This window comes from Scylla paramamosain, chromosome 1, assembly GCF_035594125.1.
Source record: "Scylla paramamosain isolate STU-SP2022 chromosome 1, ASM3559412v1, whole genome shotgun sequence".
Classification (NCBI taxonomy): domain Eukaryota; kingdom Metazoa; phylum Arthropoda; class Malacostraca; order Decapoda; family Portunidae; genus Scylla; species Scylla paramamosain.
In genome coordinates, this window is record NC_087151.1 from 35083458 (window position 1) to 35108690 (window position 25233).

The 25233-nt window shown below is 40.4% G+C and overlaps 3 protein-coding genes across 3 annotated transcripts; all 3 read right to left on the reverse strand.

Moving 5' to 3' along the window:
- Nucleotides 1–4580: 4580 nt before the first annotated feature.
- LOC135104346 (pseudohemocyanin-2-like) lies at nucleotides 4581–7512 on the reverse strand. Its single transcript, XM_064012080.1, has 3 exons — nucleotides 7248–7512; nucleotides 5421–6950; nucleotides 4581–5305 (listed from the first exon to the last, which is right to left on the reverse strand). The coding sequence occupies exons 1-3, from the start codon at nucleotides 7402–7404 to the stop codon at nucleotides 4881–4883; spliced, it is 2112 nt and encodes a 703-aa protein (XP_063868150.1). The 5' UTR covers nucleotides 7405–7512; the 3' UTR covers nucleotides 4581–4880.
- A 3097-nt stretch (nucleotides 7513–10609) lies between these two features.
- Nucleotides 10610–13562, reverse strand: LOC135104956 (pseudohemocyanin-2-like). Its single transcript, XM_064013175.1, has 3 exons — nucleotides 13298–13562; nucleotides 11451–12980; nucleotides 10610–11333 (listed from the first exon to the last, which is right to left on the reverse strand). The coding sequence occupies exons 1-3, from the start codon at nucleotides 13452–13454 to the stop codon at nucleotides 10909–10911; spliced, it is 2112 nt and encodes a 703-aa protein (XP_063869245.1). The 5' UTR covers nucleotides 13455–13562; the 3' UTR covers nucleotides 10610–10908.
- Nucleotides 13563–16669: 3107 nt separating this feature from the next.
- LOC135105610 (pseudohemocyanin-2-like) lies at nucleotides 16670–19556 on the reverse strand. Its single transcript, XM_064014289.1, has 3 exons — nucleotides 19360–19556; nucleotides 17512–19041; nucleotides 16670–17393 (listed from the first exon to the last, which is right to left on the reverse strand). Exons 1-3 carry the CDS (start codon nucleotides 19439–19441, stop codon nucleotides 16969–16971), a joined length of 2037 nt encoding a protein of 678 aa, XP_063870359.1. The 5' UTR covers nucleotides 19442–19556; the 3' UTR covers nucleotides 16670–16968.
- Between the last annotated feature and the right edge of the window lie 5677 nt (nucleotides 19557–25233).

Here is a 25233-nt window from a genome sequence, read left to right on the forward strand (position 1 = left end):
ACTTGTTTTTGATTCATTTCACTGAAGCAACAATTCTAATGATCCATTGTTTATATTATTTATCCATTTTTTTAAATGATAACGTTCATAGTTTTTACGCCCATCGTAAAAAAAAAAAAAAAAATGTAAGTCTCACTTTCTAGGTGTGGAATAGTTGGCAATGATAGAAGTCTGTGACTAGTAGAGACAAGGATAAAGGTAAGAAGACAATTTGCACGCACTTAACCGCGCATGAATGCGATAGCTGAATAGATGGAGGAAATCAGCGAGTCCTTTTTTGTACTCAAAACAAGCGAACTGAGGATGTTGATCTTCCTGTTCCTATGCACTGGGTTTTTTTCTTTAAGTGTTGCAAAAGCATTAGTTTTTGAGTCTCTGCATATAGGTTGTTATTTATATTTTGTATCCTTATGGAGGAAAAATAAATTCAGCTTTTAGTTTGAAGAACAGTCTCATTGAATTAATAAGAAAATAAATAAAAAATAAATAAATAATGTTTCTATAAGAGTGTGGCTTATTAGAATGTTATGCAATTTTTAAGGGGAACTATCCAAAACCAGAAATATCTTAAAACTTCTAGTACACATTCAAGAGTCTCGTCATGACAACGCCAAGAACCCACAGAACCCACAGAAAATTTCAAGACACCACCAACCAACATCGCCAACATCGCAGGAACATCAACGAATGAAACCAGAAAAAAAAAAAACCGGTTAACTTCATCGGAAATCACATAAAACACCAGCGGCTTCGTAAGGGTTACATAAAGTTCACCCGCAACCAAAAAGAACTAAAAAATTTTGACTAAACTGCCACACCATCTCCAAACCGAAGAAATATGAAAAGAGAGTCGAGTGCGAAATACTCATCGACAACATTAAATTAAATTAAATTAAATTAATTAAATGTACTTTGAAGCATCCAAACAACTGAAGGATGTTCGCAGCATAACAAAACGAAAAACAGATAAGGCGGCAGTCTACCTCCTCATGAATACTTCCGAGTATATCAACAAGATCAGCGACATTCTAAAGGATAACACAGGTTGCCAACATAACAGGAGATCCGATGGAAGCTCTGAGAAAAAAAAAAAAAAATTTGTCACCTCTAACACCAAAAGCAACACCGTTAAGTATAACAACCTCACGGAAGAGTACAGCACAGATTTCTGTTATGGCAATGTAAAAAACGCTCAAGTCGGAAAACAAGCTGAGACCTATTATCTCGCACATGCTCACTCATACAGCATCGGTAAAAGGTTCTGCGCCATTGTGAACCCCCATGTACGAGCTACTTATAGTGTGAATTCAGCCGCGGATATCCTGTACATCCTAAAAACCACGAATGCAAGAGGAAGCTTTGCATCACTAGACGTAGAGTCCCTCTTCTCAAATGTCCCAGTTCAGCAAACCATCATCTACATAACTCATCGTGTGTACGCCGAGGACAGCACCTGTACTCTGAACATCACTGAAAAAAAGCTCCGCGATCTCTTCGAATGTTGCACCCAAGAGGCACCCTTCACCTGCCCCAGCGGAAAAAAAAAGTATAAACAAAATTATTCATGGTTTTCCTATGGGGTCTTCATTTGGAGTACTACTAGTGAACTATTTTACATAAGAACATAAGAAATAAGGGAAGCTGCAAGAAGCGACCAGGCTTACACGTGGCAGTCCCTGTATGAAACACACCTACCTATTTCCATCTGCTATCCCCATCCATAAACTTGTCTAATCTTCTCTTAGAGCTCTCTAGTGTCCTAGCACTAACTACATGATTACTGAGTCCGTTCCACTCATCTACCACTCTATTTGAGAACCAATTTTTTCCTATCTCCTTCCTAAACCTAAATTTTTCAAGCTTGAACCAGTTATTTCTTGTTCTACCCTGGTTGCTGATCCTAAGAATTTTGCTTACATCTCCCTTGTTATAACCCTTATACCACTTAAAGACTTCTATCAGGTCCCCTCTTAACCTACGTCTCTCTAGAGAATGTAAATTTAACCGCTTCAACCTCGCTTCGTAAGGAATACTCCTCATCCCCTGTATCCTTTTAGTCATTCTCCTCTGTACTGATTCTAATAGACCTATATCTTTCCTGTAATGTGGGGACCAGAACTGCACAGCGTAGTCTAGATGAGGTCTGACCAGCGCCAAGTATAACTTTAATATTACTTCCGGCCTTCTACTTTTAACACTCCTAAAAATGAATCCTAGTACCCTATTTGCCTTGTTTCTGGCTTCTATGCATTGTTTCCCTAGACGGAGTTCAGAGCTAACTATAACTCCTAAATCTTTCTCGTACCCTGTACCTACCAGAGTTTGGTTGTTTAATGTGTACCTATTGTGTGGGTTTCCTCTACCTACGCTAAGCACTTTGCATTTATTGATATTAAATTGCATTTGCCATCTATCCGTCCATTCATTCATTCTATCTAAGTCTGTCTGCAAGGCGATGGCATCCGCTTCTGACCTAATTAATCTACCTATCTTTGTGTCATCCGCAAATTTACTAACATCGCTACTAATTCCACTATCCAAGTCATTGATATATATTAGAAATAATAATGGCCCTAATACTGATCCCTGTGGCACCCCACTAATGACATGACCCCATTCGGATTTCGAGCCGTTTATTAGCACTCTCTGTCGCCTGTTACCAAGCCATGACCCTATCCAACCTAACACCTTCCCATCTATCCCGTGCACCCTAACCTTTCTCAGGAGCCTTTGATGGGGCACCTTGTCGAATGCTTTACTAAAGTCCAGATATAAGATATCATAACTATCACCATTATCTACTGCCTCGTACACCTTACTGTAAAAACTTAACAAGTTTGTCAGGCAAGACTTCCCCTTCGTGAAACCATGCTGTGACTGATTTATCAAGTTATGTTTGTCTAAATGTTCCCTAATGTTCCTGGCTATTATTGACTCTAACATTTTACCTACAACTGAAGTTAAGCTGACAGGTCTATAATTAGACGCTAAAGTTTTATCCCCTTTCTTAAAGATGGGTACTACATTAGCCTGCCTCCACATGTCTGGTACCTCACCCGACTCCAGTGATTTCCTAAAGACAGAAACTAACGGCTCACTAATAATCTTTTTACATTCCTTCAGTACTCTGGGATATATTTCATCAGGTCCTGGTGACTTGAACTTTTTTAGCCTATCTATCTCCTGCTCCACTATCTCCCTAGTTATGGAAATATCCGTCAGCTTCTCATACTCATCTGCTCTAAACACCTGTTCACTATCTGGCATATCCTGCATGTTTTCCTGAGTGAAGACAGTTAAAAAATAATCATTCAGAAGTTTACTAATCTCCTCCCCAGAACTAACCAGCTCCCCATCTGCTGCCTTTAATGGACCTACAGTATCCTTATTTTTCGTCCTGTATACCTGATAAAATCCCTTGGGGTCCGTCTTCGCCTGGCTGGCTACCTTTTCCAATAATCCATAATTTAATTCATAATTTTATGGGGAGTGTGGAAGTGATAGTCTTCAAGAAAATAAAGAAACTAGAGATGTACTTCTGATACAACGATATCTTCATGTAAAAAATAAATGAATAAATAAATGAATAAATAAACACGAAGAAAAAGTAAAACAACTAAGAAGCTGCCAGCAAGAGCCGGCGGAACTAAACTTCACCATCGAACACATCGTCAACAGAGCAATACCGTTCCTGGACATCCTGATAAGACAAGACCAAGAAATATTCGACACCGACGTCTATGTGAAATCCACAAAACCTGGCCTTTGCCTGAACAGGAACGCTTCAAGGATTCTACCATCACAGCATATATACGGAGGACACTCACACGCTGTAGCACATGGAATGAAGTCCATTTGAGAAATAGAACGCTCTTCGCATGTGATATTAATATTAAATAATGGCTTAATGAAATAAATTATTAAAAAGTATATATATATATATATATATATATATATATATATATATATATATATATATATATATATATATATATATATATATATATTTACAATCGCATAATGAGAAATATTGTCCCCTGATGCATGCTTAGGGGAGACACAATGAAGAAAGAAGTCATAGTCCTGAGGGCGTGGAGGAGCACTATATTCAAGACCAATGTAGTTGTAATTTAAAGGATATTTGGACAATGAAATTTATATTAGAATATCTTAAACAGTTAACGGTGGCTGATTTTCAATCGACTTATTATTTTTAACGGTTTATCACTGTTTTTCTTCCTTAATCTCTGTAGATTGCATAAGAGATACCCTTATGCAATAATGTAATGTTAAATTTAAGTTTTATGATATTTATTTAGTTTATCATGGAGATACACGACTGTATTTAAATTTCATGATATGGGTAACAGAAATTTGAAAACGTCATTACACGGATAATATTATGAAAAAAAAAAAAATGTTGAGAACGATTGAAATAGTCGATAGAACTCTTCAAGATACAACGAGCAGCTTGATAACCTTGATCAAATGTAGATTCAGGTGACGATTATAAGTGGAATGGTATCATCTTTCCAAGTTATTGTATTGTGTGTTTAGAAGAGGAATAATTGAAAATCACATTTAGAAAATATTTGATTTTTTCTTTTATTGTAATCAATGAAATTTAAGGAGGTTCACTATCATTTCCGAAAGGAAATGCCTTTCTTGGAAAAGGAAAAACAATTAGCTGTCAGGAAGTCAGTGAATTAATAAAAAAAAAAAAAATGGTAGATTACTTGTAAGTATTGAGCTATATAAGTAAAATTAGTGCGGATGAACAAAATTTAAAGAAATGGAAACCATTCATGATTATTGACAAATAGTGATAAAGGTGTCCTATAACCATATGACTGACTGTCTTGCAGTTCAGATGGGTACAGTTAGTTATGAGGAATGGGAATGAAGACATTGTGATTGTAGACCTTGACCATGGTCTCCTTGATGTTGGGCACCTCGTCGACAATGTGTTCGTCAGGAACACGACGGTCCAACGGGTAGCCGAATGGCCTCTTGTCGGGCTGGACGCCGCGGACACCGTAGTGGTGGTATTTGTTCATGGTAATGATGCTCTCGTCATTGACGTCCTGCTGAGCATCAGTGACAGCCACTAGCAGTCTAAACTGCACACCCTCCTCGTTACCCTTGGGCAGAAGCAGTCTGTTAGGAATGCCAGTGGCGCTCTCGTACATCTCTAGGGTCTGATGAGACTCGGTCATCTCAACGAGAGTCTTATATGTCGGGACGTCGGGTACAGTGATGGAAGCCTCTGAACTCTTGCGTATGATCTCGTTGTCTCCCGGAGTCACTGTAGAAGAAACCGGGCAAAATCGTTACGATAATTAATAAAAGAGTTATAGGATAAAAAAAAAAGGAAAAGATAAAAAACATTAACTAATGAACATTACTGCAAAATAACTTACGAGTCTTCACGAAGAGGTCCATCTCGATAGCAAGCCAGCGGCCTTCGTCAAAGGGGATGATGGCACCGTTACCGTCGCGGTACGGCATGGCGAGGATGCGAATGACAGATTTCTTTGGGGAGCCATTGTTGTTCTGCACTTTGATCTTATAGGTGAACTCCTTATGGTTGAGGCGAGGCATTGTTGCATAGATGTCATAGAACTCGGTCTGAGTGGTGTTGTCGTTGAAGGCGTTGATCAGGTCGTATTTGTACTCCTCAAAGTAAGTTTCAAGGTTGCCTTGGATCTGGATGTCCGCCACAGTTATGCCCGGGAATACGAGTTGTTCCTTGGTGTAAGGAGGAAGAGAGTCGATGTGCTCCCTGAAGATGTTGTCTATTCTCTTGTGCAGTCTCCAGGCAGCGGGATCGCGTGGGAGGGTCTCCAAGTGTGCGAGCACGCCGGGGGGAGTGTCGTACTTATTCTTGGGGTCGGTCTGGTGGTCAAGCAATGTGTAGGCCAGGGTGGTGAGATTGCCGTAGTACTTGCGGTTGGGGCTGTACATAGAGGACTGAATGATGTCACCCAAGATGTCAATGCCGTGGTCGTTTTCGATGTTGATCTTGTTTCCCTGCTCGTCCTCCACGTAACCGTGAGCGATGGCATCGTGGATGCGGTCTTCCATGTGAACGATTTCGTGAATTCTGCCTATCTTGTCTACGTCATGGAGGTGGATGTCGTCATTGCGGATGGGGAAGGGTGGACCGAACTTGTAGGTGGTCTGCGGAGTAAATCCTTCTTTCAGGGGCTCGTCGAGCTTCAGCTCCTGTAGAGGAGGCAGGTAATTGGAGATGCGCTCAGCCTCGTAACGGTTGAGGAGCTGGTGATAGGCATAGAAGAAGTTCTCTCCCTTCCTATCAATGTGGTAGCCGTAGGTGTCTTTCCACCAGAATGGATTCTCCAAATGAATCATCAAATGGTGAGTGCCAACGCCAACATCTTCACGGTAGTATGCGACTCTATGTTCGATGTCGTTAGGTGTACCAGTGAAGTTATTTTGGAAGATTATGTTGCGAAGCCTCATCTCTTTGGCCTCATAGGCTTCCTCGATGACCTGGGTCTTGGTGAAGTGGTGTGGCTTTACCTCGTACATGGCGGGCAGAACGACATGCTGGGTGAGAGGAGAGTGCTTGATGGCATGGTAGGCAGCATAGATGAATTCTTCCTCATTCACTCGCTCCCTGAAGTAAGCTCCATTGCTGGCGACGCAGTTCCAGTCCTTGCACTGCATAAACACCTCGAAGAGCATGATTGCCTCCTCCAGATGGCGTTTGTTGGTGGCGACAGCCCAGTGTTTCTTCTCCAGCAGACGGCCATGTGTGAGCTCATCCATAAGGTGACGGACGGCGACTCCTCCATCCTTGTACATGGAAATGTCTCCCACAGGATTAAAGGATGTTGCCTTGTCAGCCAGTCTGTTATCGCGGAGAGGTTCGAAAATCTTGTAGAAGGCATAGTTTACATCATGTTGCTTCTGATGCGTAGGAACACCTGAAAAAAAAAAAAAAGTGTTCAGTTCAGTAAAGAAGAAAAGTTTAAATTAGTTGTCTAGTGTTTTCTCTTAAAGAAATACTGAAATCCCACTTTGATGAGTTTACCTCACGATTTCCTTGATTCTCCAATATATATATATATATATATATATATATATATATATATATATATATATATATATATATATATATATATATATATATATATATATATATATATATATATATATATATATATATATATATATATATATATATAATTAGAGTGCTTTGAATACACAGACTGGTAACTCACCGTCAGGCTCATCTGACATATAGCTGGGCCATGCAGCTGCGGCGCTGAGGCCCACCAGAGCAATCACCACCAAAAGCTTCATGTTGGAGCTAGTGCTGTCTGTGATGTCCTCTTGTTGCTTTATATACTGTTGGCTCTCGCGGCCTTCGCCCCACATGAAGTGTGTGATTAAGTGAATATCATTGTAGATAAGGACTTTTTCTCTCGTAATCACTCACTGATAAGTGTTACCACCTGAAATTCTTGTCTTGTTGTTAAGGTACCAAGTGTAATGCGAGTGATCTTACTGATAATATTTATATTAGATGGCATGGATGTGTTAATTTTTTAGTCAATATTTCAGTCAAATTATTTATATCGTTCGTAACAAAATTATGAATATGATTCTAAGATATTTCTTTTTTTTTCACTTGTAAATTCACTTTATGTTTATGCTGAATTATCTTTATGTGTGTATGTTTGTAAATATGTATTCCTGGTTGAGGTGTAATCAACAATTTATTATTTTTTTTGTGTGTGTGTTTTACTATGCAGTTCATACTTGTTTTTGATTCATTTCACTGAAGCAAGAATTCTAATGATCCATTGTTTATATTTTTTATCCATTTTTTTAAATGATAACGTTCATAGTTTTTACGCCCATCGTAAAAAAAAAAAAAAAAAAAAATGTAAGTCTCACTTTCTAGGTGTGGAATAGTTGGCAGTGATAGAAGTCTGTGACTAGTAGAGACAAGGATAAAGGTAAGAAGACAATTTGCACGCACTTAACCGCGCATGAATGCGATAGCTGAATAGATGGAGGAAATCAGCGAGTCCTTTTTTGTACTCAAAACAAGCGAATTGAGGATGTTGATCTTCCTGTTCCTATGCACTGGGTTTTTTTCTTTAAGTGTTGCAAAAGCATTAGTTTTTGAGTCTCTGCATATAGGTTGTTATTTATATTTTGTATCCTTATGGAGGAAAAATAAATTCAGCTTTTAGTTTGAAGAACAGTCTCATTGAATTAATAAGAAAATAAATAAAAAATAAATAAATAATGTTTCTATAAGAGTGTGGCTTATTAGAATGTTATGCAATTTTTAAGGGGAACTATCCAAAACCAGAAATATCTTAAAACTTCTAGTACACATTCAAGAGTCTCGTCATGACAACGCCAAGAACCCACAGAACCCACAGAAAATTTCAAGACACCACCATCACTAACTTTAAGAATGTGATGGACCAACATCGCAGGAACATCAACGAATGAAACCAGAAAAAAAAAAAAAAACCGGTTAACTTCATCGGAAATCACATAAAACACCAGCGGCTTCGTAAGGGTTACATAAAGTTCACCCGCAACCAAAAAGAACTAAAAAATTTTGACTAAACTGCCACACCATCTCCAAACCGAAGAAATACGAAAAGAGAGTCGAGTGCGAAATACTCATCGACAACATTAAATTAAATTAAATTAAATTAATTAAATGTACTTTGAAGCATCCAAACAACTGAAGGATGTTCGCAGCATAACAAAACGAAAAACAGATAAGGCGGCAGTCTACCTCCTCATGAATACTTCCGAGTATATCAACAAGATCAGTGACATTCTAAAGGATAACACAGGTTGTCAACATAACAGGAGATCCGATGGAAGCTCTGAGAAAAAAAAAAAAAAATTATGTCACCTCTAACACCAAAAGCAACAACGTTAAGTATAACAACCTCACGGAAGAGTACAGCACAGATTTCTGTTATGGCAATGTAAAAAACGCTCAAGTCGGAAAACAAGCTGAGACCTATTATCTCGCACATGCTCACTCATACAGCATCGATAAAAGGTTCTGTGCCATTGTGAACCCCCATGTACGAGCTACTTATAGTGTGAATTCAGCCGCGGATATCCTGTACATCCTCAAAACCACGAATGCAAGAGGAAGCTTTGCATCACTAGACGTAGAGTCCCTCTTCTCAAATGTCCCAGTTCAGCAAACCATCATCTACATAACTCATCGTGTGTACGCCGAGGACAGCACCTGTACTCTGAACATCACTGAAAAAAAGCTCCGCGATCTCTTCGAATGTTGCACCCAAGAGGCACCCTTCACCTGCCCCAGCGGAAAAAAAAAGTATAAACAAAATTATTCATGGTTTTCCTATGGGGTCTTCATTTGGAGTACTACTAGTGAACTATTTTATGGGGAGTGTGGAAGTGATAGAGTTCAAGAAAATAAAGAAACTAGAGATGTACTTCTGATACAACGATATCTTCATGTAAAAAATAAATGAATAAATAAATGAATAAATAAACACGAAGAAAAAGTAAAACAACTGAGAAGCTGCCAGCAAGAGCCGGCGGAACTAAACTTCACCATCGAACACATCGTCAACAGAGCAATACCGTTCCTGGACATCCTGATAAGACAAGACCAAGAAATATTCGACACCGACGTCTATGTGAAATCCACAAAACCTGGCCTTTGCCTGAACAGGAACGCTTCAAGGATTCTACCATCACAGCATATATACGGAGGACACTCACACGCTGTAGCACATGGAATGAAGTCCATTTGAGAAATAGAACGCTCTTCGCATGTGATATTAATATTAAATAATGGCTTAGTGAAATAAATTATTAAAAAGTATATATATATATATATATATATATATATATATATATATATATATATATATATATATATATATGTATATATATATATATATATATATATATATATATATATATATATATATATATATATATATATATATATATATATATATATATATATATACATATATATATATATTTACAATCGCATAATGAGAAATATTGTCCCCTGATACATGCTTAGGGGAGACACAATGAAGAAAGAAGTCATAGTCCTGAGGGCGTGGAGGAGCAATATATTCAAGACCAATGTAGTTGTAATTTAAAGGATATTTGGACAATGAAATTTATATTAGAATATCTTAAACAGTTAACGGTGGCTGATTTTCAATCGACTTATTATTTTTAACGGTTTATCACTGTTTTTCTTCCTTAATCTCTGTAGATTGCATAAGAGATACCCTTATGCAATAATGTAATGTTAAATTTAAGTTTTATGATATTTATTTAGTTTATCATGGAGATACACGACTGTATTTAAATTTCATGATATGGGTAACAGAAATTTGAAAACGTCATTACACGGATAATATTATGAAAAAAAAAAAAATGTTGAGAACGATTGAAATAGTCGATAGAACTCTTCAAGATACAACGAGCAGCTTGATAACCTTGATCAAATGTAGATTCAGGTGACGATTATAAGTGGAATGGTATCATCTTTCCAAGTTATTGTATTGTGTGTTTAGAAGAGGAATAATTGAAAATCACATTTAGAAAATATTTGATTTTTTCTTTTATTGTAATCAATGAAATTTAAGGAGGTTCACTATCATTTCCGAAAGGAAATGCCTTTCTTGGAAAAGGAAAAACAATTAGCTGTCAGGAAGTCAGTGAATTAATAAAAAAAAAAAAATGGTAGATTACTTGTAAGTATTGAGCTATATAAGTAAAATTAGTGCGGATGAACAAAATTTAAAGAAATGGAAACCATTCATGATTATTGACAAATAGTGATAAAGGTGTCCTATAACCATATGACTGACTGTCTTGCAGTTCAGATGGGTACAGTTAGTTATGAGGAATGGGAATGAAGACATTGTGATTGTAGACCTTGACCATGGTCTCCTTGATGTTGGGCACCTCGTCGACAATGTGTTCGTCAGGAACACGACGGTCCAACGGGTAGCCGAATGGCCTCTTGTCGGGCTGGACGCCGCGGACACCGTAGTGGTGGTATTTGTTCATGGTAATGATGCTCTCGTCATTGACGTCCTGCTGAGCATCAGTGACAGCCACTAGCAGTCTAAACTGCACACCCTCCTCGTTACCCTTGGGCAGAAGCAGTCTGTTAGGAATGCCAGTGGCGCTCTCGTACATCTCTAGGGTCTGATGAGACTCGGTCATCTCAACGAGAGTCTTATATGTCGGGACGTCGGGTACAGTGATGGAAGCCTCTGAACTCTTGCGTATGATCTCGTTGTCTCCCGGAGTCACTGTAGAAGAAACCGGGCAAAATCGTTACGATAATTAATAAAAGAGTTATAGGATAAAAAAAAAAAAGGAAAAGATAAAAAACATTAACTAATGAACATTACTGCAAAATAACTTACGAGTCTTCACGAAGAGGTCCATCTCGATAGCAAGCCAGCGGCCTTCGTCAAAGGGGATGATGGCACCGTTACCGTCGCGGTACGGCATGGCGAGGATGCGAATGACAGATTTCTTTGGGGAGCCATTGTTGTTCTGCACTTTGATCTTATAGGTGAACTCCTTATGGTTGAGGCGAGGCATTGTTGCATAGATGTCATAGAACTCGGTCTGAGTGGTGTTGTCGTTGAAGGCGTTGATCAGGTCGTATTTGTACTCCTCAAAGTAAGTTTCAAGGTTGCCTTGGATCTGGATGTCCGCCACAGTTATGCCCGGGAATACGAGTTGTTCCTTGGTGTAAGGAGGAAGAGAGTCGATGTGCTCCCTGAAGATGTTGTCTATTCTCTTGTGCAGTCTCCAGGCAGCGGGATCGCGTGGGAGGGTCTCCAAGTGTGCGAGCACGCCGGGGGGAGTGTCGTACTTATTCTTGGGGTCGGTCTGGTGGTCAAGCAATGTGTAGGCCAGGGTGGTGAGATTGCCGTAGTACTTGCGGTTGGGGCTGTACATAGAGGACTGAATGATGTCACCCAAGATGTCAATGCCGTGGTCGTTTTCGATGTTGATCTTGTTTCCCTGCTCGTCCTCCACGTAACCGTGAGCGATGGCATCGTGGATGCGGTCTTCCATGTGAACGATTTCGTGAATTCTGCCTATCTTGTCTACGTCATGGAGGTGGATGTCGTCATTGCGGATGGGGAAGGGTGGACCGAACTTGTAGGTGGTCTGCGGAGTAAATCCTTCTTTCAGGGGCTCGTCGAGCTTCAGCTCCTGTAGAGGAGGCAGGTAATTGGAGATGCGCTCAGCCTCGTAACGGTTGAGGAGCTGGTGATAGGCATAGAAGAAGTTCTCTCCCTTCCTATCAATGTGGTAGCCGTAGGTGTCTTTCCACCAGAATGGATTCTCCAAATGAATCATCAAATGGTGAGTGCCAACGCCAACATCTTCACGGTAGTATGCGACTCTATGTTCGATGTCGTTAGGTGTACCAGTGAAGTTATTTTGGAAGATTATGTTGCGAAGCCTCATCTCTTTGGCCTCATAGGCTTCCTCGATGACCTGGGTCTTGGTGAAGTGGTGTGGCTTTACCTCGTACATGGCGGGCAGAACGACATGCTGGGTGAGAGGAGAGTGCTTGATGGCATGGTAGGCAGCATAGATGAATTCTTCCTCATTCACTCGCTCCCTGAAGTAAGCTCCATTGCTGGCGACGCAGTTCCAGTCCTTGCACTGCATAAACACCTCGAAGAGCATGATTGCCTCCTCCAGATGGCGTTTGTTGGTGGCGACAGCCCAGTGTTTCTTCTCCAGCAGACGGCCATGTGTGAGCTCATCCATAAGGTGACGGACGGCGACTCCTCCATCCTTGTACATGGAAATGTCTCCCACAGGATTAAAGGATGTTGCCTTGTCAGCCAGTCTGTTATCGCGGAGAGGTTCGAAAATCTTGTAGAAGGCATAGTTTACATCATGTTGCTTCTGATGCGTAGGAACACCTGAAAAAAAAAAAAAAGTGTTCAGTTCAGTAAAGAAGAAAAGTTTAAATTAGTTGTCTAGTGTTTTCTCTTAAAGAAATACTGAAATCCCACTTTGATGAGTTTACCTCACGATTTCCTTGATTCTCCAATATATATATATATATATATATATATATATATATATATACTCGTATATATATATATATATATATATATATATATATATATATATATATATATATATATATATATATATATATATATATATATATATATATATATATATATATATATATATAATTAGAGTGCTTTGAATACACAGACTGGTAACTCACCGTCAGGCTCATCTGACATATAGCTGGGCCATGCAGCTGCGGCGCTGAGGCCCACCAGAGCAATCACCACCAAAAGCTTCATGTTGGAGCTAGTGCTGTCTGTGATGTCCTCTTGTTGCTTTATATACTGTTGGCTCTCGCGGCCTTCGCCCCACATGAAGTGTGTGATTAAGTGAATATCATTGTAGATAAGGACTTTTTCTCTCGTAATCACTCACTGATAAGTGTTACCACCTGAAATTCTTGTCTTGTTGTTAAGGTACCAAGTGTAATGCGAGTGATCTTACTGATAATATTTATATTAGATGGCATGGATGTGTTAATTTTTTAGTCAATATTTCAGTCAAATTATTTATATCGTTCGTAACAAAATTATGAATATGATTCTAAGATATTTCTTTTTTTTTCACTTGTAAATTCACTTTATGTTTATGCTGAATTATCTTTATGTGTGTATGTTTGTAAATATGTATTCCTGGTTGAGGTGTAATCAACAATTTATTATTTTTTTTGTGTGTGTGTTTTACTATGCAGTTCATACTTGTTTTTGATTCATTTCACTGAAGCAAGAATTCTAATGATCCATTGTTTATATTTTTTATCCATTTTTTTAAATGATAACGTTCATAGTTTTTACGCCCATCGTAAAAAAAAAAAAAAAAAAAAATGTAAGTCTCACTTTCTAGGTGTGGAATAGTTGGCAGTGATAGAAGTCTGTGACTAGTAGAGACAAGGATAAAGGTAAGAAGACAATTTGCACGCACTTAACCGCGCATGAATGCGATAGCTGAATAGATGGAGGAAATCAGCGAGTCCTTTTTTGTACTCAAAACAAGCGAATTGAGGATGTTGATCTTCCTGTTCCTATGCACTGGGTTTTTTTCTTTAAGTGTTGCAAAAGCATTAGTTTTTGAGTCTCTGCATATAGGTTGTTATTTATATTTTGTATCCTTATGGAGGAAAAATAAATTCAGCTTTTAGTTTGAAGAACAGTCTCATTGAATTAATAAGAAAATAAATAAAAAATAAATAAATAATGTTTCTATAAGAGTGTGGCTTATTAGAATGTTATGCAATTTTTAAGGGGAACTATCCAAAACCAGAAATATCTTAAAACTTCTAGTACACATTCAAGAGTCTCGTCATGACAACGCCAAGAACCCACAGAACCCACAGAAAATTTCAAGACACCACCATCACTAACTTTAAGAATGTGATGGACCAACATCGCAGGAACATCAACGAATGAAACCAGAAAAAAAAAAAAAACCGGTTAACTTCATCGGAAATCACATAAAACACCAGCGGCTTCGTAAGGGTTACATAAAGTTCACCCGCAACCAAAAAGAACTAAAAAATTTTGACTAAACTGCCACACCATCTCCAAACCGAAGAAATACGAAAAGAGAGTCGAGTGCGAAATACTCATCGACAACATTAAATTAAATTAAATTAAATTAATTAAATGTACTTTGAAGCATCCAAACAACTGAAGGATGTTCGCAGCATAACAAAACGAAAAACAGATAAGGCGGCAGTCTACCTCCTCATGAATACTTCCGAGTATATCAACAAGATCAGTGACATTCTAAAGGATAACACAGGTTGTCAACATAACAGGAGATCCGATGGAAGCTCTGAGAAAAAAAAAAAAAAATTATGTCACCTCTAACACCAAAAGCAACAACGTTAAGTATAACAACCTCACGGAAGAGTACAGCACAGATTTCTGTTATGGCAATGTAAAAAACGCTCAAGTCGGAAAACAAGCTGAGACCTATTATCTCGCACATGCTCACTCATACAGCATCGATAAAAGGTTCTGTGCCATTGTGAACCCCCATGTACGAGCTACTTATAGTGTGAATTCAGCCGCGGATATCCTGTACATCCTCAAAACCACGAATGCAAGAGGAAGCTTTGCATCACTAGACGTAGAGTCCCTCTTCTCAAATGTCCCAGTTCAGCAAACCATCATCTACATAACTCATCGTGTGTACGCCGAGGACAGCACCTGTACTCTGAACATCACTGAAAAAAAGCTCCGCGATCTCTTCGAATGTTGCACCCAAGAGGCACCCTTCACCTGCCCCAGCGGAAAAAAAAAGTATAAACAAAATTATTCATGGTTTTCCTATGGGGTCTTCATTTGGAGTACTACTAGTGAACTATTTTATGGGGAGTGTGGAAGTGATAGAGTTCAAGAAAATAAAGAAACTAGAGATGTACTTCTGATACAACGATATCTTCATGTAAAAAATAAATGAATAAATAAATGAATAAATAAACACGAAGAAAAAGTAAAACAACTGAGAAGCTGCCAGCAAGAGCCGGCGGAACTAAACTTCACCATCGAACACATCGTCAACAGAGCAATACCGTTCCTGGACATCCTGATAAGACAAGACCAAGAAATATTCGACACCGACGTCTATGTGAAATCCACAAAACCTGGCCTTTGCCTGAACAGGAACGCTTCAAGGATTCTACCATCACAGCATATATACGGAGGACACTCACACGCTGTAGCACATGGAATGAAGTCCATTTGAGAAATAGAACGCTCTTCGCATGTGATATTAATATTAAATAATGGCTTAATGAAATAAATTATTAAAAAGTATATATATATATATATATATATATATATATATATACGTATATATATATATATATATATATATATATATATATATATATATATATATATATATATATATATATATATATATATATATATATATATATATATATATATATATATATATATATATATATATATATATACATATATATATATATTTACAATCGCATAATGAGAAATATTGTCCCCTGATACATGCTTAGGGGAGACACAATGAAGAAAGAAGTCATAGTCCTGAGGGCGTGGAGGAGCAATATATTCAAGACCAATGTAGTTGTAATTTAAAGGATATTTGGACAATGAAATTTATATTAGAATATCTTAAACAGTTAACGGTGGCTGATTTTCAATCGACTTATTATTTTTAACGGTTTATCACTGTTTTTCTTCCTTAATCTCTGTAGATTGCATAAGAGATACCCTTATGCAATAATGTAATGTTAAATTTAAGTTTTATGATATTTATTTAGTTTATCATGGAGATACACGACTGTATTTAAATTTCATGATATGGGTAACAGAAATTTGAAAACGTCATTACACGGATAATATTATGAAAAAAAAAATGTTGAGAACGATTGAAATAGTCGATAGAACTCTTCAAGATACAACGAGCAGCTTGATAACCTTGATCAAATGTAGATTCAGGTGACGATTATAAGTGGAATGGTATCATCTTTCCAAGTTATTGTATTGTGTGTTTAGAAGAGGAATAATTGAAAATCACATTTAGAAAATATTTGATTTTTTTCTTTTATTGTAATCAATCAAATTTAAGGAGGTTCACTATCATTTCCGAAAGGAAATGCCTATCTTGGAAAAGGAAAAACAATTAGCTGTCAGGAAGTCAGTGAATTAATAAAAAAAAAAAAAATGGTAGATTACTTGTAAGTATTGAGCTATATAAGTAAAATTAGTGCGGATGAACAAAATTTAAAGAAATGGAAACCATTCATGATTATTGACAAATAGTGATAAATGTGTCCTATAACCATATGACTGACTCTTGCAGTTCAGATGGGTACAGTTAGTTATGAGGAATGGGAATGAAGACATTGTGATTGTAGACCTTGACCATGGTCTCCTTGATGTTGGGCACCTCGTCGACAATGTGTTCGTCAGGAACACGACGGTCCAACGGGTAGCCGAATGGCCTCTTGTCGGGCTGGACGCCGCGGACACCGTAGTGGTGGTATTTGTTCATGGTAATGATGCTCTCGTCATTGACGTCCTGCTGAGCATCAGTGACAGCCACTAGCAGTCTAAACTGCACACCCTCCTCGTTACCCTTGGGCAAAAGCAGTCTGTTAGGAATGCCAGTGGCGCTCTCGTACATCTCTAGGGTCTGATGAGACTCGGTCATCTCAACGAGAGTCTTATACGTCGGGACGTCAGGTACAGTGATGGAAGCCTCTGAACTCTTGCGTGTGATCTCGTTGTCTCCCGGAGTCACTGTAGAAGAAACAGGACAAAATCGTTACGATAATCAATAAAAGAGGTATAGGATAGAAAAAAAAAAAGGAAAAGATAAAAAACATTAACTAATGAACATTACTGCAAAATAACTTACGAGTCTTCACGAAGAGGTCCATCTCGATAGCAAGCCAGCGGCCTTCGTCAAAGGGGATGATGGCACCGTTACCGTCGCGGTACGGCATGGCGAGGATGCGAATGACAGACTTCTTTGGGGAGCCATTGTTGTTCTGCACTTTAATCTTATAGGTGAACTCCTTATGGTTGAGGCGAGGCATTGTTGCATAGATGTCATAGAACTCGGTCTGAGTGGTGTTGTCGTTGAAGGCGTTGATCAGGTCGTATTTGTACTCCTCAAAGTAAGTTTCAAGGTTGCCTTGGATCTGGATGTCCGCCACAGTTATGCCCGGGAATACGAGTTGTTCCTTGGTGTAAGGAGGAAGAGAGTCGATGTGCTCCCTGAAGATGTTGTCTATTCTCTTGTGCAGTCTCCAGGCAGCGGGATCGCGTGGGAGGGTCTCCAAGTGTGCGAGCACGCCGGGGGGAGTGTCGTACTTATTCTTGGGGTCGGTCTGGTGGTCAAGCAATGTGTAGGCCAGGGTGGTGAGATTGCCGTAGTACTTGCGGTTGGGGCTGTACATAGAGGACTGAATGATGTCACCCAAGATGTCAATGCCGTGGTCGTTTTCGATGTTGATCTTGTTTCCCTGCTCGTCCTCCACGTAACCGTGAGCGATGGCATCGTGGATGCGGTCTTCCATGTGAACGATTTCGTGAATTCTGCCTATCTTGTCTACGTCATGGAGGTGGATGTCGTCATTGCGGATGGGGAAGGGTGGACCGAACTTGTAGGTGGTCTGCGGAGTAAATCCTTCTTTCAGGGGCTCGTCGAGCTTCAGCTCCTGTAGAGGAGGCAGGTAATTGGAGATGCGCTCAGCCTCGTAACGGTTGAGGAGCTGGTGATAGGCATAGAAGAAGTTCTCTCCCTTCCTATCAATGTGGTAGCCGTAGGTGTCTTTCCACCAGAATGGATTCTCCAAGTGAATCATCAAATGGTGAGTGCCAACGCCAACATCTTCACGGTAGTATGCGACTCTATGTTCGATGTCGTTAGGTGTACCAGTGAAGTTATTTTGGAAGATTATGTTGCGAAGCCTCATCTCTTTGGCCTCGTAGGCTTCCTCGATGACCTGGGTCTTGGTGAAGTGGTGTGGCTTTACCTCGTACATGGCGGGCAGAACGACATGCTGGGTGAGAGGAGAGTGCTTGATGGCATGGTAGGCAGCATAGATGAATTCTTCCTCATTCACTCGCTCCCTGAAGTAAGCTCCATTGCTGGCGACGCAGTTCCAGTCCTTGCACTGCATAAACACCTCGAAGAGCATGATTGCCTCCTCCAGATGGCGTTTGTTGGTGGCGACAGCCCAGTGTTTCTTCTCCAGCAGACGGCCATGTGTGAGCTCATCCATAAGGTGACGGACGGCGACTCCTCCATCCTTGTACATGGAAATGTCTCCCACAGGATTAAAGGATGCTGCCTTGCCAGCCAGTCTGTTATCGCGAAGAGGTTCGAAAATCTTGTAGAAGGCATAGTTTACATCATGTTGCTTCTGATGCGTAGAAACACCTGAAGAAAAAAAAAGTGTTCAGTTCAGTAAAGAAGAAAAGTTTAAATTAGTTGTCTACTGTTTTCTCTTAAAGATATACGGAAATCCCACTTTGATGAGTTTACGTCACGATTTCTTATGTTACTCTAATAAATATATATATATATATATATATATATATATATATATATATATATATATATATATATATATATATATATATATATATATATATATATATATATATATATATATATATATATATATATATATATATATATATATATATATATATATGCGTAATTAGAGTGATTTGAATAGATACACAAGTAACTCACCGTCAGGCTCATCTGACATATAGCTGGGCCATGCAGCTGCGGCGCTGATGGCCACCAGAGTAATCACCACCAAAAGCTTCATGTTGGAGCTAGTGCTGTCTGTGATGTCCTCTTGTTGCTTTATATACTATTGGCTCCCTTGGCCTTCACCCCAGATGAAGTGTGTGATTAAGTGAATATCATTGTAGATAAGGATTCTTCCTCTCGTAATCACTCACTGATAAGTGTTACCACCTGAAATTCTTGACTTGTTGTTAAGGTACCAAATGTAATGCGAGTGATCTGATAATATTTATATTAGAGGGCATGGATGTTTTAATTTTTATTATCATATCAATATCATATCATTATCATTCTTCTTTTTTTACTTGTAAATTCAGTATGTTTATTTTGAATTATCTTTATGTTTTTAAATATGTATTCCTGGTTAAGGTGCAATGAACAAATTTTTTTTGTGTGTTTTTGTTTTACTATGCAGTTCATAGTTTTTTTTTTTTAATTCATTTCAGTTTTGCAAGAATTCTAACGATCCATTGTTTATATTTTTGATCCGTTTTTTTTAAATGCTAACGTTCATAGCTTTTACGCCCATCGTATATATATATATATATATATATATATATATATATATATATATATATATATATATATATATATATATATATATATATATATATATATATATATATATATAAAATGTTAGTCTCACTTTCTAGGAGGTGGAATAGCAGGCAATGATAGAAGTCTGTGACTAGCAGTGACAAGGTTAAAGGTAAAAGAAAAATTTGCACGCACTTAACTGCACATGATGGCGATAGCTGAATAGATGGAAGAAATCGGCGAGTCCTTTTTTGTAATCAAAACAAGCGAGTTGAGGATGCTGATCTTCCTTTTCCTATGAACTGGGATTTTTTTCTTTAAGTGTTGCAAAAACATTATTTTTGAGTCTCGATATTTTGCATATAGATTTTTATTGATATTTTGTATTCTATGGAGGAAAACTAATTTCATCTTTGAATTTGAAGAAGTCTCATTCAATAATTAAATAAATATATAGAAATAAATAAATAGTGTTTCTATAAAAGTGCGGATTATTAGAATTTTAATGCAATATTAGTGTTCTCTACGCCAAGGACACAGAGGCAAACACAGACCATTCATGGGATTATTCTTGGTGCACAGCAATAACCGGGCGAGCGGCCGCAGGTGTGCGAGACGAGAGTCGAGGCGAGACAGACTGCTGCCTCGTGGGTTCCCCCAGCTCCCAGTTGCTTTGCCTGACCTGACTCTAAGTCTGGCCGGTTCCACACCTGGGAAGCTTAGCATGTTGGGAATCCACGAGGATTAGCTTGGAGTGACTAGCCGGCTGGCCAGACACTACATTACCCCCACCCCATCCACCACGAAACGAGAAACAAAGGGAGAGGCGACCCACGGGACCGAGCGAGGCTGCGAGGGCGGTCCTGAGCAGGCGACGAGGGCGGTCCTGAGCAGGCGACGAGGGCGGTCCGGAGCATGCGGCGAGGGCGGTCTGGAGCAGGCGGCGAGGGCTATCCGGAGCAGGCGCCGGGGGCTGTCCGGAGCAGGCGAAGAGGGCTGTCTGGAGCAGGTGACGAGGGCTGTCCGGAGCAGGCGACGAGGGCGGTCCGGAACGGCCGGCGAGGGAGGTCCGGAACGGGCTTCGCGGGCGGTCCGGAGCAGGCGGGGAGGGCCGCGGAGATCACCAGTGGGCGGCGTCGGGCGAGACGGGAGGTGGTGCCCGAGCGGCCAGCGTCAGGGCGATTCGAGAGGTGATGCACCAGCGGGCGGCGTCGGGGCGGGACGGGAGGTGGTGCACGAGCAGGCGGTGGCGGGCCGGGGCAGGAGGTGGTGCATCAGCGGACAGCGGCGGACCGGGACAGGAGGTGGTGCACGAGCGGACAACGGCGGGAGGTGGTGCATGAGCAGGCGACGTCGGGCGTAAGGTGGTGCACGATCGGGCAGCGGTGGGAGGTGGTGACCTAGCGGGCGGCGTCAGGCGGGGCGGGAAGTGGTGCCTGAGCGGACAGCGGCGGGCTGTGGCAGGAGGGTGGTGTCCGAGCGGGCGGCGTCGGACGGAGTGGGTCGGGAGGGCTGCGGGGACGGGCAGCGAGACGGCGCACCGGCGGCCGTCGGCGGGCATGAGGTGGTGCACCAGCGGACGGGAGGTGGTGCCCGAACGGGCGGTGTTGGGCGGGGCGGGAGGTGGTGCACGAGAGGGCGGTGGCGGGGCAGGTGGTGCCCAAGCGGGCGGCGTCGGGAGGGACGGGGCACATCACACCATATCTGCGAGGGAAGTCCGGGATGCGACACCGAAGCCTCTGTAGAGCCGTTGTCCTTCCCGCAGGGCCCGCAGCTCCTGGTCGCCTTCTTGCGCCGCCGACAGTGCTGCGTAGACCACGGGAGGGTGGGGCGTGTGTCCATTGCCACGCTGCGTGGTAGGGCGCTGTCACCAGAGCGCGTATCAATACACCATCCCAAACCGCTTCGAGGTGAGGAAAACATGTGGCCACATCAGGCGTGAAGGCGGGAACGTCCCGCATGTCGCATGTGGTCGTCATCGCGTGTCACGGCGTCACTCCGGGGTCACCAACTGTGGTGTTCTCTACGCCAAGGACACAGAGGCAAACACAGACCAGTCATGGGTTTATTGTTGGTGGAAAGCAATACCCGGGCGAGCGGCCGCAGGTGTGCGAGACGAGAGTCGAGGCGAGACTAACTGCTGCCTCATAGGTTGCCCCAGGCCCCAGGTGCTTGGCCTGACCTGACTTTGAGTCTGTTCTGTTCCACACCTGGAAAGCTTAGCATGTTGGGAATCCTCGAGAATTAGCGTGCAGTGACTAACCGGCTGGCCAGTCACTATACAATCTTTAAGTGGTACTATCTAAAGCCAGGAATGTCATTAATGTCAGGAATAGCATTATTTTGTTCAGTCTTGACATTTGGTCACGATTATTGGTCCGTCACGACAGCTTTATGACAGTGTCATGACAGCATCACGATGGACCTAATACCGTCACGACAATGTCGGAGAGCGCTATGACAACGTGATGACTTGGGGGATTACGAAATTTAACGGTCATTTTTACCATCAGGACAAATTGACGATGGGCAGACAAAGTCACGACAAAATCATGACATAGTGACCACGGTATCATGACTGTGACGATAGCATCAGAATTATAATCCCTATGCCAACTGCGGGCAATATAAAAAATCATGGGATGGACCCCAGAGCCCAAAGCGCGAGTACCTGTGTGAGTCACATTCTGCAGCACTCCCACATCTATGCAATGGATCTCAGTGGTATGTTGCTGACGATCGACAACGTGGGGAAGTTAATGCTACTGGTTGACGTTAAGTTGCATACCATCCATACCCAAACAATGCTAGTGAAATACAGAACTCACCTCCAAAAAGAAAACTTATGTGAATGTTAGCTTATTTCCATTCTTGTTCCATATCTTGTAGTTTCCCATGGAGTTCACTGCTCATCGTCCTTAGTTCTTGTATTCTTCTCGTCATAAAGTTTTTTCCTTTCTTCATCGCTTTCTTGTGGTGGTCTTCCAGATGTTTGTTCTGGGTGCCTGACGCGAGATGATAGCGGAGGCAACTGGACAACTTAATTGTAGTCATGACGACATAGAACTAAGGACGATGAGCGGTGAACTCCATGAAATGCTACAGAATACCGAACAAGAATGGAAACAAGCTAACACCCACAGAACATTTCAAGACACCACCATCAAGAATGTGATGGACCAATATCGCAGGAACATCAACGAATGAAACCAGAAAAAAAACGGGTTAACCTTATGGGAGGTCACATAAAACACCAGCGGCTTCGTGAGGATTACATAAAGCTAACAGAGAAAGCCCTCACTCACAACCAAGAAGAACTACAAAATTTTAGACTAAAGTGCCAAACCATCTCCAAACCGAAGAGTGCGAAATACTCATCGACAACATAGGAAGCTTAGCCAAAAGAGGCCGCGTTGTAAACAAGCCCACTTTCAAGCAAGAAAGAGTTGCACGAGCAACGAAGATGACAGGAAGCTTCAAAAGCAAGATAATGAATTAAATGTACTTTGAAGCATCCAAACAACTGAAGGATGTTCGCAGCATAACAAAACGAAAAGCAGATAAGGTGGCAGTCTACCTCCTCATGAATATTTCCGAGTACATCGACAAGATCAACGACATTCTGAAGGATAACACAAAGATTGCCAAAATAACAAGATATCCGATGGAAGCTCTGAAAAAAAAAAAAGAATCTTGTCCATCTCTAACACTAAAAGCAACACCATCAAGTATAACAACCTCACGGAAGAGTACAGCACAGGTTTCTGTTACGGCAATGTAAAAACGCTCAAGTCGGAAAACAAGCTGAGACCTATTATCTCGCACATGCTCACTCATACTTACAGCATCGGTAAAAGGTTCTGCGCCATTGTGAACCCCCATGTACGATCTACCTATAACGTGAATTCACTCACTGATTTCCTATACATCCTAAAAACCATCAATGCAAGAGGAAGCTTTGCATCACTAGACGTCGAGTCCCTCTTCTCAAACGTCCCAGTTTAGCAAACCTTAATCTACTTAAGTCATCGCGTATATCAGGAGGACAGCACCCGTACTCTGGACGTTACTGAAAAAAAGCTCCGCACTCTCTTCGAATGCTGCACCAAGAGGCACCCTTCACCTGCCCCAGGGGAAAAAAAGTATAAACAAAATTATTCATGGTTTTCCTAAGGGGCCTTCATTTAGAGTTCTACTAGTGAACTATTTTATGGGGAGTGTGAAAGTGATAATCTTTAAAAAAATTAAGAAACTAGAGATGTACTTCTGATTCAAGAGTATCTTCATGAAATAAATAAATGAATAAATGAATAAATAAATAAACACGAAGAAAGAAGTAAAACAACTAAGATGCTGCCAGCAAGAGACGGCGGAACTAAACTTCAGCCTCGAACACATCGTCACCAGAGCAATACCGTTCCTGGACATCCTGATAAGACAAGACCAAGAAATATTCGACCCCGATGTCTATGTGAAATCCACAAAACCTGGCCTTTGCCTGAACAGGAACAGGAAGTGCTTCCAACGCTTCAAGGATTCTACCATCACAGCATATATACGGAGGACACTCACACACTGTAGCACATGGAATGAAGTCCATTTGAGAAATAGAACGCTTTTCGCATATGCTATTAATATTAGATAATGGCTTAATAAAATTAATAAAATAAATATATAAAAAAGTATATATATATATATATATATATATATATATATGGGGGAGATACGACGGAAAAATAAGTCATAGTTCTGAGGGCGTGGAGTAGCAATATATTCAAGACAAATGTAGTTGTAATTTATAGGATACTTGGACAATGGAATTTATATTAGAATATCATAAACAGTTAACGGTGGCTGATTTTCAATCGACTTATCATTTTCAATGGTTTATCACTTTTTTTTCCTTAATTTCTATACATTGCATAAGAGGTACCCTTATGCAATAATGTAATGTTAAATTTAAGTTTTATGATATTTATTTTCTTTATCATGGAGATACACGACTGTATTTAAATTTCATGATATTGGAAGCACAAATCTGAAGACGTCATTACACAGATAAAGCAATAAAAAGAAAAAAAAATGTTAAGAACGATTGAAATAGTCAATAGAACTCTTCCAGATAGGTTCTTCTCTCTGGTTACAACGAGCAGCTTGATAACCTTGATCAAATGTAGATTCAGATGACGATTATCAGAGGAACGGTATCATCTTCCCAAGTTCTTGTATTGTGTGTTTATAAGAGGAATCATTGAAAATCACATTTAGAAAATA